At 41.4% G+C, this 15120-nt stretch overlaps 1 protein-coding gene across 2 annotated transcripts in view; it reads right to left on the bottom strand.

Annotated features, from left to right (window-relative positions):
• Positions 1–520: 520 nt before the first annotated feature.
• Positions 521–15120, bottom strand: part of ADAT2 (adenosine deaminase tRNA specific 2) — a 49170-nt gene continuing 34570 nt past the window's right edge. Inside the window, exon 6 of one of the 2 annotated variants that reach the window (XM_040449007.1) lies at positions 521–1108. In XM_040449007.1, coding sequence (XP_040304941.1) covers positions 984–1108 — 125 coding nt within the window. In that variant the 3' untranslated portion in view covers positions 521–983. Of the gene's footprint in view, positions 1109–8983; positions 9094–15120 lie in introns of those variants that run through there. The other variant, XM_040449009.1, reaches the window with a different exon arrangement.

Below are 15120 nucleotides of genomic sequence, written 5' to 3'. Positions count from 1 at the left end.
CTGGTGAAGAGAGCCTAGCATAATGTCACATATGGGAGCACTTAATAAACCAGGAAATGATAATGTGCGGTAAAAGCATGGGCTTTGGAACCATCCACATGTGAGCTCAGTTCTGACCTTGTTACTTATTAGTTGTGTGATGTCCTAATCTTCCTAAATCTCAGTTTACTCATATGTAAAGTAGGCTGCCATAATAATACCTACTCTATATGATTGCTTTTGATTATTTACATTCCTATCTCTATTATGATTATATTCAATAAACAATATTTGTAGAGAACTTACCTTATAGAATTCTCAGTAGTTGTTACTGAGGTTATGATCAGCCCCACCAACAACTAGATTATTCCTTGTGAGCAACTAAACGCTGCACACTAAAGGTCCCCTTTAAGACGACTCAGATACCCCATAGACAGTGTCTATAAGGTTTTGATGTACCTCACTGTAAGTAAATCCAATACACGAAATGTTAAACTTATAAAACGGATACATAATAAGTGACTATTTTTATGAAGACATGATTCACAGGGCCTTTTTTTTTTTTTTTTGGAGCAAATAGCATTTGGTTTACTTTTAATTTTGTAGAAGCAGGTCTATGACATAAAGCAGTTATTTGTACACTGCCTTAAGCAAACTGAGAAAGGGCCACTGCTGAATGGCTTATGGGTGGGGAAAATCTGGCTCACTAATAAGCCTTAAAGTTTGACTCTTTCAAAGGGATAAAGAGAAGCCAAACTCCCCAGCTTGTCTTTTCTAAGCAGATTCTGAACTACTTAAATGTGATGACATAAATCAAATATTTGAGGTTAAGGATTGCTTGTAGATTCATGCTTTCTCCTTGAATCCATTTTTGAGGTAACTCCAGCATAAATACTGGAGAAGCACAGAAGAAGGTTGAAAATGGCTAAACGTACTCTATTCAGGGCTATTTCAGTGCTAAGTCAAACACTGAAACGTCTGGTGTTTCTAGTAATACATTTATTTTATGAAAAGGATATAAGATCAAGAGGCTTCTGTGGCAACTGCTCCATAAGTAAATAAGGGGTGCAAATCATCATGAGGCATGCCAATCTGCTGTCTTCCAAGTATTTCCAATAATCCTTTAAGTCTAGGAACAAAAGTTAAATTCCTGAATAAATTCTCTTATCTTTAAAATCTGCTCCAAAGTTTCAGAAACCCTAGCTTTTGAATGTTAACCAAAAGGAGTTTCCATCCAGTCATCTGGAAACTTTTGCTCAAATTAATGCTAACTTTAACCAAGTTGTTGTAATCGTTCACTGACCCCTTGTTAATTCCTAAGCACTGTGGCCGGGGCCACACTGGTTGTTCTAAAGCGTCTTCATCTCTGAGTCTCATCTAACAGTGCTCCCTTCACTACCTTATGTTGCTAAGATCTAGTATATTTAGAACAAGTGTCATCGAAACCCTTATGCTGGTGTCTCCACCCCCATCCAGTCCCCACCCTGTCCTTCAGCCTTTGTACAAATACTCCCTCCTTCAAGATTCTCCCCTTCACTTGGATTCTCAATCTCATACCCTGATAAGTAAATGTACCATTTACTTTTCTGGTCTTCTTTCAAAATAACATAGGCCTCCCTTATGCTTTCCCTGAATATTTTCTGTACAATTAGCTCTACACTTACTGTTTCCCTGCCTGAATCACTGGCTTATTGTTTAAACCTGCTATCTATCCTCACATCTCCACAGAAATAGCTAGGTTATTAACATCTGTCTTCTCTGTCTCCGTCACTTCTGCCTTTGGTGAACACATTGGGCTCAATCTTAACTCGAAACCTTTACTTCTCTTGTGGCCCCACCCGAAGTCTTTCCTCTTCTTCATTTATCTCACTCCTACCCATCTTTAAAAATTTTTTCAAGTTTAATTTTGAGAGAGACAGAGAGAGAGAGCAAGGGAGGGGCAGACAGAGAGGAAGGGAGAGACGGAGAGAGAGAACCCGAAGCAGGCTCCGTGCTGTCAGCACAGAGTCCAATGCGGGGCTCAAACTCACGAACCACGAGATCATGTCCTGAGCTGAAACCAAGAGTCAGATGCTTAACCGACTGAGCCACCCAAGCACCCCTACTCCTACCCATCTTTAAAGGTCCAGCTTGAGCCCCTTTGCATCTGTGAAGTCTCACCAGAATCTCTCTTCTCTGAATTCTTGTAATACTGTCAATAGAACCCATTGCATCCCAGAGGTGCATCTGAATTGTGCTTCGGGGAGCTACACATATCGCACCACATGCGGTCTTGCCTAGCTGTTCTTTCTTGGCCAAGGTGTGAGTATGTATGCTTCATCATGCCCCTTGGACACTGTCTCCCAGGAATGTAAATCTGGAATGGAGTGACTGAAGGAGAAAATGGATGGAACTAAACCAGTCAGGCTCTAGAGTCCTGGTAAGCCTGTGTCCTAGTGCATCCCCTGGATCCTGGGAGGTACAAGATTTGGATGGACTTGGCTCTTCACATTTCCTTCGTTTCTGTGAGCTGCACATTTTTCCCCCTTAAGCTGGCCAGAGTAAATATTTCTCCCTTACATCCAAATAAACTCTCCTGTTGCCTTTTATTACTGTTTAATTTGAGGAGAAAAGGGCTAAGTAAGTCTTGTGAACCAATGAGAGAGAAAGTTTCTTAAGGACAGAAACACTGTCTTATGACTCTATGTATCTTACATAAATATTTAACAACTCAACTGCATGGCAATAATATATGAAAATCCTCAATTATAAACAAACAAACAGGAATAGCCCCCTGAGATCATCTGCATGACTCCATGTTGCAGTTGAAAATCATGCATTCACTCCATAAGCACATTCTGAGTACCAACTATTAACCAAGCACTAAGTTAGCGACAGGAGTTGTGTGCAAGATGAAGAAGACAAAAGACAGGGCACCTTCCCCAGCTCTTCCACTTTGCAGTTTAACTTGTGTCTTATACAATGATACTACCTATTATTAATTTGTACTTCTGAAGCATTTTCAAATACAACACATCATTTGTTATTCCGATTAGATCGGTGGGAAAGCTGCTGTTCGGTCATGTGACCAAGATCAAAACCAGGGCTACAATGAGAAGACAAGTCCCTTGTTTTACAGTGATATTCTTCCCTCTCCCCCACAATGAGAAACATTTCCTTCAGGACACAATTAAATGCTGGTATGATATTTTATTTAATCCCCACATTACATCCAACTCATAGGTTATTCCTTTGTTGTACAAGATAAAGGTAGTTTCTGAGTTTTTGCTAGAGGAAAACAACAAAAGTACTAGCTGACTAGCAAATATTTCTGTAGTGGACACCAGTGCATTGCATCAGGCTATCCTGTGATAATAACACCAGTCAAGACACACACAGTTCCTGCCCTCACTGGGTTTATGGTCTTGTGGGAGAACAGGTAAGTTCCATATATGGGATAGGTGACAGGATGAGAATACAGCACATACTGAAGTTCCTAAACCTTTTATGTTCACAAAGAATCTGAACTGAATTTCTCAGTCTTTGTCAATCATTTGTATCTTGACTGAAACTGATTAGCCTTGGTTGTTCCCTTATTTCAGAGCCAATGTCCCTTCATCTACACAGTATCGCCTCTCTCCAATTTTTCCCCTTTCTTATTTATGGTCTGCCTTCCAAATTCTGAATTTCTAAAGAGATCCCCAACACCTTTCTGACCCATGGGGCATTCATAAAGATCTTGATGGACTGTCAGCAGTCCTCAGAGCTCCATAGAAGATTTGCTTTCAATTTTTTGAAAGCAGAAAGTTGTCTCTGTTATATTGTCAATGCTCTAGGACAGGACTAGGGGGTCAAGAGTCAAAGGGTACACCATAGAATTTCTTATTTAGGAATGCATTTTTGGCAAGCAGCATGTCTGAATATGCCCACCTGCTGTTTTGCTTCTAGGGTCAACAGAAGTATATTAAAGTTTTCAACTTTCTTCAAAACGCTTGCCATGAAATCGACTTAATGAAAGGAATAACAATAGTAGCAGCAAGTTACAAAGCAAAACTAGGCTAGGACAGGTCTATTGAAAGAGTAGTTGATGGGATGCCTGGGTGGCTCAGTCAGTTGAGCATCCGACTTCGGCTCAGGTCATGATCTCACAGTCTGTGAGTTCGAGCCCCATGTCGGGCTCTGTGCTGACAGCTCGGAGCCTGGAGCCTGCTTCGGATTCTGTCTCCCTCTGTCTCTGACCCTCCCCTCCTCATGCTCTGTCTCTCTCTCTCTCTCAAAAATAAATAAACCTTTAAAAAAATGTTTAAAAAAGAAAGGGCAGTCGATACAAAGACTGGATTTTCTACCAGTTGAGAGTCCACATTTGCCAATTACTAAGATGTACAACTTTCTGGACAATCTTAAAGATGCTACTGTCAACTATGATTTTTGAAAAAGCAATCTGTACAGGGTGTCATCTTCATATACAGTTACTGCGAATGTAGGCCGACTGGGGCACTGCTAGGATGGTTTGCGAGGGAGAGGAGTAAGAGCATTAAGAGATTCTACAGTCAGTACATTCCCAAACTGGCAGGTGAGAGAGATCTGAAAGACTACAAAATGTAGAATGAGGTCAAGCACTGATTTAAAAGTCTATGTATTTCTTTGATCATAATACCTAGCACTTGTTCGGAGAATTTGCTCATGTTAATTACTCCTCACAGCCTCATTCTATAATAGCAACAGCTGCATATTGTCTTCATTGGTGAAGATGCATTAAAAGGGAGTGAAAAAATTGTTCATATCTGTAAAGGAAGTGGAGGCAGAACTGGTTTCTAAATCTTAGACCATTATTAAAAGCTCCAGCTATGAGAAAAGATAAACCCAGGTTCAAGTTCAAGCTCTGTCATTTAACAGCTATGTGACCCTAGATAAGCCACTTACTTCCCATGTCTCAGGTTCTTCGTCTGTTAAAAAAGAGTATGTGGGGGCACCTGGGTGGCTCAGTCAGTTGAGCATCTGACTTCAGCTCAGGTCATGATCTCGTGGTTTGAGGGTTTGAGCCCCACATTGGGCTCTGTGCTGACAGCTCAGAGCCTGGACCCTGCTTCAGATTCTGTGTGCCCCTCTCTCTCTGCCCCTTCCTCTCTCATACTCTGTCTCTCTCTCTCTCAAAAATAAACATTAATTTTTTTTTAAATATGTGATTGATTGCAAAAATGGGCCCAACTGTGCAGCACTGCCTATACCCATGCCTTTTGCCATGATGTTTTCCAGTGCTTCCCCCCCTCCAAGGGATGGGGTGCAGAATTCTGCATCCTTACATTCAGCTACATGACTTGCTTTGACCAATGAGATATTAACAGACGCACTGCAGACAGAAGGTTGAAATGGATTTATGCAATCAGGCTTGTTCAGAGCTTATAGCTCTGTAATCACCACCAGAACATGCCCACCCCAGCCCACTGGAGGATAAGAGACAAATGGAGGAGCTGCATTGCCCCATTCATCTGAGCCAGGGCCAGGCGGGATCAGTCTTCAGTCAGCCAAACGCTATGGGTCACGAGCCAGTGCACCAAGATTGGCAGATCTGTTTAGCCAATCGCTCTAGATGTATAAACAATAAACAGTTATTTTTGTATGCCACTGAGCTTTCGTGGGTTTTTGTGATGGAGCATTGCTGTGATAGTAGGTACGTGATATATGATGGCAAAACCTATCACATACGTATTAATTTGAGAAACACATGTAAATCACTTAGCACAATATCTGGTGACAATAATAACAACAGTAGTGAAAATGTGTGCTATTATTTTGAAGAAACAATACAGAATATGCAAAGGTATTGGCAGTTCATCTGTGGATCCTTCACAGGACGTGTCTCATTGAAATTTTTTTACAAAATCATGCAATTTTACTTCCAGTTTTTGTAAAGAACAAAGCTAATGGTCCAATTATATTTTTTAATCTTGTAAGTACCCTAGGATCTATTCTCATAAGAAAAACAGTTCTTTTCCTTCGAGAAGATTCACTTTGTTAAAAAAATTTTTTTAAATACAAAACAAACACATACACACAGGGTAGAAAAAGACATGCAAATTCACTACCTACTGAAAAATGCCAAAGGCTGGCCTCGTGAATAAACCCAAGTTTTAGTATTTTGTCCCAGTGAAGGGATGAGCCGGGAGCAACGATCACCATCCTTCTGGTTCTTTTCCTACTTGGAATTTAAACCAGAGTTTAAACTCTGCTTCTGCCCCTGACTAGCTCTGTGATCTTGAGCACATTAAACCTTATGAACCTCTATTAATTCACTCCTTACGTGGGAAAAAGAACAGTAACGTCCGAAGTTTGCTGCGAGGATCACGTAATAGGTGCAAAGCCTTTACAGCTGTGCCCGGCATGCAATAAAGCCTCAATGAATATTAGCCATTACTGGTTAGTCTAACAAACGAGCAGGTGTTCTGTCAGCTTCATTCCTAACTAGGCTAGACCATACAGAACACTATCTAAGGGAGGTGAGCTTCCAGGCCTTGATTCAAAACAGCCCTTTGGTATTGAACAAAACATATCCAACCTCAGTGTAAAACAAAAACTGAATCTCAGATGTTCCATTCCAATATGAGGAAAAGTCACTTATGAGAGAGAGGACACAAGGTTCAGACAAATGCCAAGGGCGGTGTTTCTCAGCTGCTTCCAAGCCATCTTCCCCAGCTTCTTATGAGACTCCAAAGCGCCTTCTAACTTCACAGTGTAGTTTTGTCCATTAGCACAGACACACATCAACGCTCTTCACTTAACTAACGAATAGCATGAATAGAGAAGTGACTCGCCCTCCCTTAGACACCAAAATTCCTCCCTTTTTTTCTATTTCTCTTATTAATCTGGTAAAATTAATCATCAGAGCCACAGTGATGCTGTCTTCATCAGGAAGGGAGAATGGGAGAGAACCCTCTCCTTCATGGAGCTACTTTCTCCATACTTTCTCTTACCTTCTCTTTCCCCATATTTTCCTGGTGTCAAAGAGATGGCTACTTCATCCCCTCTGGGCTTTTATGAATGCCTCTCTATTGTGGCCTCCAGAAGGGGCTGAAACAGGTCAGGACATTACTTACATTAGCCCCAATGCCACAGTCAGTCAGCCTCACCTCTCTTTCTCATCTTGGACCCTGCTCAGCTATGCTATCCAACCAAGCAGGATGAAGAATGAGCACCAGATGAAAATATGGGCCGAATAATATGCCAGTCCTATAAAATTCATGAAATTTACTGGGCCACCTTATAAAAGTTAACAATACAAACTTTCTCCCATTATCAATTCAGTCTGTTGCTCCCACAGAGAAATTTCAGTCCAAAATGCTGCCCTACCCTATTTCCTTTTACTGACTCAGTTCCAGACAGAAGAGGTGGTATTTGGGCCTTCGGGTGGAATCTGGGATTCTTCATCAGCAGCTGCACCCTGGGCCATCTGCCAGTATAATCGGAGTAGAGCCTTACTTAGCACCTCCAAAGTTTGATTATTTCAACCCTGAGATTCTCATTTCCCTCTTTTTAAGAAATACCTAAGGGTCAACAGAACACATGAGAATATCACAGCACCAGCCTTAATCCCACAGAATTCAGAAGCACAAACAAATTCCCAGTAACAATCTAAACATCAGTTTCCATCTGAGGGCACTTCCCAAGCAGTAGATTGCATTTCCCAGAGCCCAACACGTTATACGCCAGATGCTTGTTGCTCGTGCCAGCTAGAGACCATTGTAAAGATTTGGTGTTATCCAGGTCTGCAAGGGAGCAAAAGAAGAAAAAGACCTCTTCCTTTTGATTTCAGGATGCCAGTGAATTCGTAGCAAGTCCTAGAATTCAGGTCTTGGGAAGTCAGGTTCACAGGGAAAGAGAAATCCTGTATCAAGACATGAATTGTGCCACCGTGTGCTCATTGCCGTGTTTTGCCCGCACAATGGAGCCTGTATACACAAACGGCAAAATAAAAAGATGAAGGATGTTCTACGCACCCATTGAGCCCTGCTGTTGCCAAGAGTAATCAGCAGTGAAACGATAAAGCCATCAGTATTTGAATGTAAATGTTAAAATAATAATAAATCTTATGGTCTCCCTAAGGTTAGTTTATAATAAAAATAACTTCTTGATCCTGGAAAACTTATCTGGTTTCTTTCTTCCTTTCATTCCCCACTTAATGACTGAAGTTACTATTTCCATGGTGGTCTCCAAACCACACTCGGTTTCTCTGCAGATTGGCATGTCACTTCCAACAATTTCACCAGCTGCTTTTTCCTCTCAAGGGAATATGATTAAAATATTAATCCAGTTTCTGGACTAATCTAGCAAGAAAGTTCTATAAATCAATCTCCACACAGCATTTCAGTTGCTCTGAAATATGCAACGTGTCCTCTCTTTTATTTGTTATGCCTCCACAAGAAAGTTAGGTCCTAGCAAAGCACATACAAAATTTCTATCTCTGCCCCTCTACTGCTTCCTGATTTCTCAAACCTGAAAATGGGAAATCGCAAAGCCCACGTCCAAAACGTAAGTTTCCAAATGAGAAGAGATGAGCTGGAGGAAAACACAGGGGCTCAAAGTCATGCTTCCCTTGGCTGCCGGGCTATCTGGCAGTGACAGCCCTGGCCCTGGCAAAAGTGCCTGTAGACTGAGGTCTGTATGGTTCAGGAAGCCCAGACAGCGTTCTCTTGGTAGCGCTAATTCGCCCGTTTGTCCTGCTGACTGGAAACCATCCAGAACCGCAAAGCCATCACGAAACCGCCTCTGGGCCTAGCATTGGGCTAAATCCTCGCTCTGGAGGAGCTTATGATCTAATTACTATAATTAGAGACCAATTGAGATTAAACTATGTGACACTAAGTAGGAGTTTGAAGAAAACGATCGTTGTGGGCTGGAGGAGTTGGAAAAGATTTCATGGAGAATGCAGGACTTTGAAGGGAAGAGTAAAATAATGCTTGAGGCTTATGAAGTAGATAAGATGTGCTTAGGATAAAAGAACACAGCGCAGTGTAGTGGGCTTACCTAAGGAGAAGATCCTTCAAAGCGGCGAGCTGCGTTCCCCTTGGCTTCCTGCCAGCATAGCTTCTCACTAAGAAGATGGGATTTCTCTCAGGTCAAGAAGAAATTTAATCTTTCCTGAAATTGTTTAGCATTTGAATCAGGATGGTGACATTGACCATATAAAAACCCAGCTGACATCCTTAACTTATTTAGCCCTCCAATATAGAAATGTCATTGAGAGAAATGACTTTCTATCAATGCCAGTACAGGCTAGATTAAAAGCTAAAAAAAATAAAACAAAAAAATAAAAGCTGAAAGCACTTTCATGTGGAGTCAGGCTTACTGGTGGAGTGATAAGGCTTTTTCCAAAGGGTATGCAAAGCCGAGAAAGATCATCGGCAATACTTTCTGGGATTAGGATTACAACAAGCAGTAGAATTCCAATTGTTCCATTAATCTAAAAAAAACATACTGTGGGTTCCGGTCCAAGTAGTTAATAAAAATAGCAATACTCTATTTTATTATTTTCCCTTAATTATTAACTTGGCATTCATCTGCGTATTTTAATTGAACTACGTCCATTACATGACAAAAGTGTCTCTGGAGGAACAAATGGGTTTATCCAGCTCTCCCCAAGATGAACAACAGAACAGGTGGACAGGGGTGCAAGCATTTTTCAACATGGCAAGCCTGATTTTACCAAAAGAAAAACTGTCCAGGTCCATTTTCTCCCTCATGTTTAACTAAATTGCTGATTGAAGCAACTAGCATAGTGGGTTAATTCTGAAATCTTAACTGTAATTATTATGTAAAACTGAAATGTACCTTTATTTCAGTTTCTCTTTTGGGGGAAGATCTTTTTTTTTTTTTTTTAATGGAAGAACAACAATCTTATATCATTCCAAGTATCACCTGCAGATCGTGTTTTCCATAAAGTGGAGAGAGGTCTTGCTTAAACCGATCTTATTTATTTGTTTGTTTAGAGTGCACGTGCGCATGAGCAGGAAAGGGGCAGAGAGACAGGGAGAATCTCAAGCAGGCTTTATGCTGTCAGCACAGAGCCTGACACGGGGCTTGATCTCATGAACCGTGAGATCATGACCTGAGATGAAACCAAGAGTCCAACGCTTAACCAACTGAGACACCCAGGCACCCCTAAACCGATGTTTCTGAATTGTTTGTCTATACTTCAGCCTAGGAACCGAAAGCAAAGGGGGCTGTGGTAGGAACAAGAGTGGGCGCTGGAAGGTCAGAGGAAGTGCATAACCCAGTCCACTGTGCTCCTTTTAGAGACGCTAGCGTAAGCCTGGAATCTACCACTCACTCCTCCAGTTCTCAATTGTTTATGATCCATCAGAAGTTCCCAGTTAGGCGGACAGGACATAGTCGCAAAGAAGCTGCTTCTGAGCCACCACCATCTGGGAGTGTGTTTGTTATGCTGACCACAAGCCTAGGACACTTCCAGGGCGGCCACTCCAGTGCTTTCCGGCAAACATACATGATGAATGGTGTGCATGTGCAGACACACACCCATGGGCGTTCCCAGGATCATGCACAATTCCCTGAATGCTGGCTTTAACCACACCCCTTATCCAAAACAAGAAAGCATGGCAGAATATTTGATGAGAGAGTTAAGAGGGAAAGGCTTGATTCTGCACTAAGGTATGCTTTGAACAAAAAGAAATAATTCATAGACGTCAGCAAATTATTAAGAAAAAAATAAATTAAAACATTTTCAGAGTTGCAACATCATGTTGACAACTGCTGCCTTTGACACTAAGCTGCCTGGGACACCCAGCATCGGTGTCACACGAGTCAACTGCAACTGATCAGTCTCAAGGGCTACTCTGACTGGTGGCCACCAAGTATGGCACGTGCCATCATGCTGTCCTTTCTAGGTAGAGAGGGGACCAACATCTAGGACATACGGTATGATGACTAGGAGCACGCACTCTGGGGACAGCCTGTCTGAAATCGAGTCCTGGCTTCACATTTTCTGCTCTTCGCTGAGATTATTCACAAATATTTCAATTCTCCTCCTCCTGAGGTAGCTGGTAGATTACATCTCCTGCCACCTTGACATTAGGCATAGCTATGTGCCTTACGTCAGCAGAAATGACGTGTCACTTCTGGGCAAAAGCCAGTCAGACTCCTTACTCAAGAGTGGTCCCAGGTCCCGCAGTGTAGGAATCACCTGGGGGCTTGCTAGAAATGCCAGCCTAGACCTCCTGAATAATAATGTGCATTTAACGAGTTCCTTGGGTCATTCATATGCGCATTAAGTTGGTGAAGCCCTGACTGAAGACATAGAGCATTATTCACTATCTTCTCCTCTCCCACCACACTGACTGAGGGCGTTCAACGAAATTCCAGATGGTACAGTATAACCTAGATCCCTGGCCTGACTGGAGACAGACAAGTGAAGCATAAAAGAAGTAAAACTTTGTTCTAAGGCACTAAAACCCTGAGGGGTATTATCTTGGCATAACCTAGCCCATTCCAACTGACATCATCACTTAGTACTCTGTGACCCTGGGCAAGTTACATAATATCCCTGTGCCTCAGTTTCCTTGATGTAAAGCAGAGATGATAACAGTACTGACTCAGAGGGTTGTTACAAGGATTAATAAGGGAACAGATGAATAGAGCCTGGCAAGTTCTAAGTGAATATTAGCTTCTATTATTGACACACTCCATCCCCCTAGCTCAAATCTGGCTTAGTGATGTAATTTGTCTCCTTACCTCAGTGACCATAGTGTCAAGACGTTTGTCGCCAGCAATGCCCCACCCCAAAACACACATACTCCGGGAACAGGTATGAAATCACACATCAAAAAGAAAGGAAAAATTACCCCCTTCTCAGAGGAAAGTAGATCTTACTCATGATAACTTGGCCCAAGCATCCCTTCCCTGTGTCTTCACATGATTGTCATCTTCTATTCTAACACTGCATATCCTGCCCCTCACCCTCCCACCTACTTTCCAAACCCCACCAGCCTCTCTGGGCCCAGCCTTTCCTCCTTCTCCACGTCTCCTCCAAATCCTGCTTTCCTGTGCAACGTAGAATTTACACATAGTATTTGTCTGTTACATGAAAGGCTTTGTCCTGAGCTCAATGGTGAGTAAAAAACCAAAATTCCTATTGTTTATTCTTTGTCTTTTCTTCAAACTCAGTGTATGTAATTCTAGTACCAAAGGGTTACCAAGCCTGTTACAGAGAAAACCGGGGAAGGCACAGTGATGGGAACGGTATGAAGATAGTTTCTATTTGAGTCTCGGTTTTTTTAAAGGGTCCAGGGTGCCTGGGTGGCTCAGTTGGTTAAGCATCCGACTCTTGGCTTCAGCTCAGGTCATGATCTCACAGTTTGTGAGATCAAGCCCTGCATCAGGCTCTGTGCTGATAGTGCAGAGTCTGCTTGAGAGTCTCTCTCTCTCTCTCTCTCTCTCTCTCTCTCTCTTTCTGCCTTCTCGTCCCACTTGAGCTCTCTTTCTCTCAAAAATAAATACTTAAAAGGGTCCAATAGATTTCTGCCATTAGAGTAACTTCTTACAGATAAGTATTTGGTAATATTTTTAATATGACAACCATAAATAAAATATATATTCTTACCCCACAAAATTGATAAATTGTCTTTTCTCCTTGCCATTCTCTTAAAGTATATGTAAGGAAACAAAATATTCTAAGTCAAGGGCGCCTGGGTGGCTCAGTCAGTTAAGTGTTAGACTTCTGCTCAGTTCATGATCTCACGGTTCATGAGCTCCAGTCCCACGTCGGACTCCACACTGATAGTGTGGAACCTGCCTGGGATTCTCTCTCTCCCTCTCTGCCCCTGCTCCATTTGCACTTTCTCTAACTAAAAATAAATAAACTAAACACACACACACACACACACACACACACACACACACACACAAAATATCCTAAGTCAGAGTAAGTATTTTAGGATCTTGGATTTCTCTTTCATATTTATAAACTGACTTTTTCAAAAAATCATGGTACTAACTTTCTTACACCATACACAAAAACACCTCAAAATGGATGAAAAACCTAAACGTAAGACAAGAAGCCATCAAAATCCTCAAGGAGAAAGCAGGTAAAAACTTCTTTGACCTTGGCCACAGCAACTTCTTACTCAACACATCTCCAGAGGAAAGGGAAACAAAAGCAAAAATGAACTATTGGGACCTCATCAAAATAAAAAGCTTCTGCACAGCGAAGGAAACAATCAGCAAAACTAAAAGGCAACCAACAGAATGGGAGAAGATATTTCCAAATGACATATCAGATAAAGGGTTAGTATCCAAAATCTATAAAGAACTTATCAAACTCAACATCCAAAAAATAAATAGTCCAGTGAAGAACTGAGCAAAAGACATGAACAGACACTTCTCCAAAGAAGACATCCAGATGGCCAACCGACACATGGAAAAATGCTCCACATCACTCATCATCAGGGAAATACAAATCAAAACCACAATGAGATACTACCTCACACCTGTCAGAATGGCTAACATTAACAACTCAGACAACAACAGATCTTGGCAAGGATGCAGAGAAAGAGGATCTCTTTCGCACTGCTGGTGGGAATGCAAACTGGTGCAGCCACTCTGGAAAATAGTATGGAGTTTCCTCAAAAAATTGAAAATAGAACTACCCTATGACCCAGCAATTGCACTACTAGGCATTTACCCACGGGACACAGGAATGCTGTTTTGAAGGGGCACACGCACCCCAATATTTATAGCAGAACTATTAACAATAGCCAAAGTATGGAAAGAACCCAAATGTGCACTGATGGATAAATGGATAAAGAAGATGTGGTATATATATGCAATGGAGTATTACTTGGCAATCAAAAAGAATGAAATCTTGCTACTTGCAAGATTGATGGAACTAGAGGGTATTATGTTAAGCGAAATTAGTCAGAGAAAGACAAGTATCATATGACTTCATTCATATGAGGACTTTAAGACACAGAACAGATGAACATAAGGGAAGGGAAGCAAAAATAATATAAAAACAGGGAGGGAGACAAACTATAAGAGACTCTTAAATACAGAGAACAAACTGAGGGTTGCTGGAGGGATTGTGGGAGGGTGGGTGGGCTAAATGGGTAAGGGGCATTAAGGAATCTACTGAAATCATTGTCGCACTACATGCTAACTTGGATGTAAATTAAAAAATAAACGAATAATATTTTTAAAATGGTACTAAAGCAATTAACCACCACTACACAATGAGCCACATTATTCAGTTCCAATGTCAGAGAACTGTAACAAGCACCTTAGAGAATGAACCTCAACATTTTATATCCTCTAGACCAGGGGTAGCAAACATTTTCCTAAAGAGCCAGACATATTTAAATGCTTTAGGCTTTGGGAGCCATAGGTGTCTGTCACCATCACTCAGCTCTGCAATGTAGCACAGAGGCAGCTTCAAACAACACGAAAACAAAACGGCATGACTGTGTTCTAATAAAACTTAATTTGTGGACACTAAAATTTGAATTTCATATGATGTTCACAGGTCACTACATTCTTCTTTTGATTCCCCCCCCCCCAACCATTTCAAAACATAAAACCATTTTTAACTTGTTAGTGGTACCAAAAGAGGCAGCAGGTTGGGCTTGACCCACGAGCCATATTTTGCTGACTCCTGTTCTAGACTCATAAGTTCATGCTTCTTCAACCACACAACAAATCTCCCTAATAATCATCAACAAGTGGTGTTTAGCTCAATATTCACTTAAAAATAAAGTGTGAAACAATCCCAGGAGCCTGTTTTTATTAGCTCAACCTGAAAAAACATAAGATCCAAAAGATGTCAAACTTTCACCAGAATTTAATGCCAGTCTTATCCATAAAAATAACATCACCCATCACCCCTTTCTTCACCACACACAATTAACAATTTACGGAATAAGAAAATAGTTGGTAGTTGTCTTTCTAGAAGTCAGTGTAGTCTCACTCCTTTGCCAAAAGGCAGAGAAACCAGTTCTTGATGCCTCTTTTCCCCAAGGCTATTCAAGGCCAGTTGATGCAGAATGACTGAGGACAAGCTTTGGCTTCCACGTGGATTTTTAACCAGGAACTTTACTACTTTAAAATTTTTTTAATGATTTTTTTAAGAGCCTTGGTTTTTTGCTATTTTTACCGACACCC

The sequence above is a fragment of the Herpailurus yagouaroundi genome, unplaced genomic scaffold (genome assembly GCF_014898765.1).
Source record: "Herpailurus yagouaroundi ecotype Mexico unplaced genomic scaffold, PumYag 198, whole genome shotgun sequence".
NCBI lineage: Eukaryota > Metazoa > Chordata > Mammalia > Carnivora > Felidae > Herpailurus > Herpailurus yagouaroundi.
This window is presented reverse-complemented; position numbering and strand designations above follow the sequence as displayed.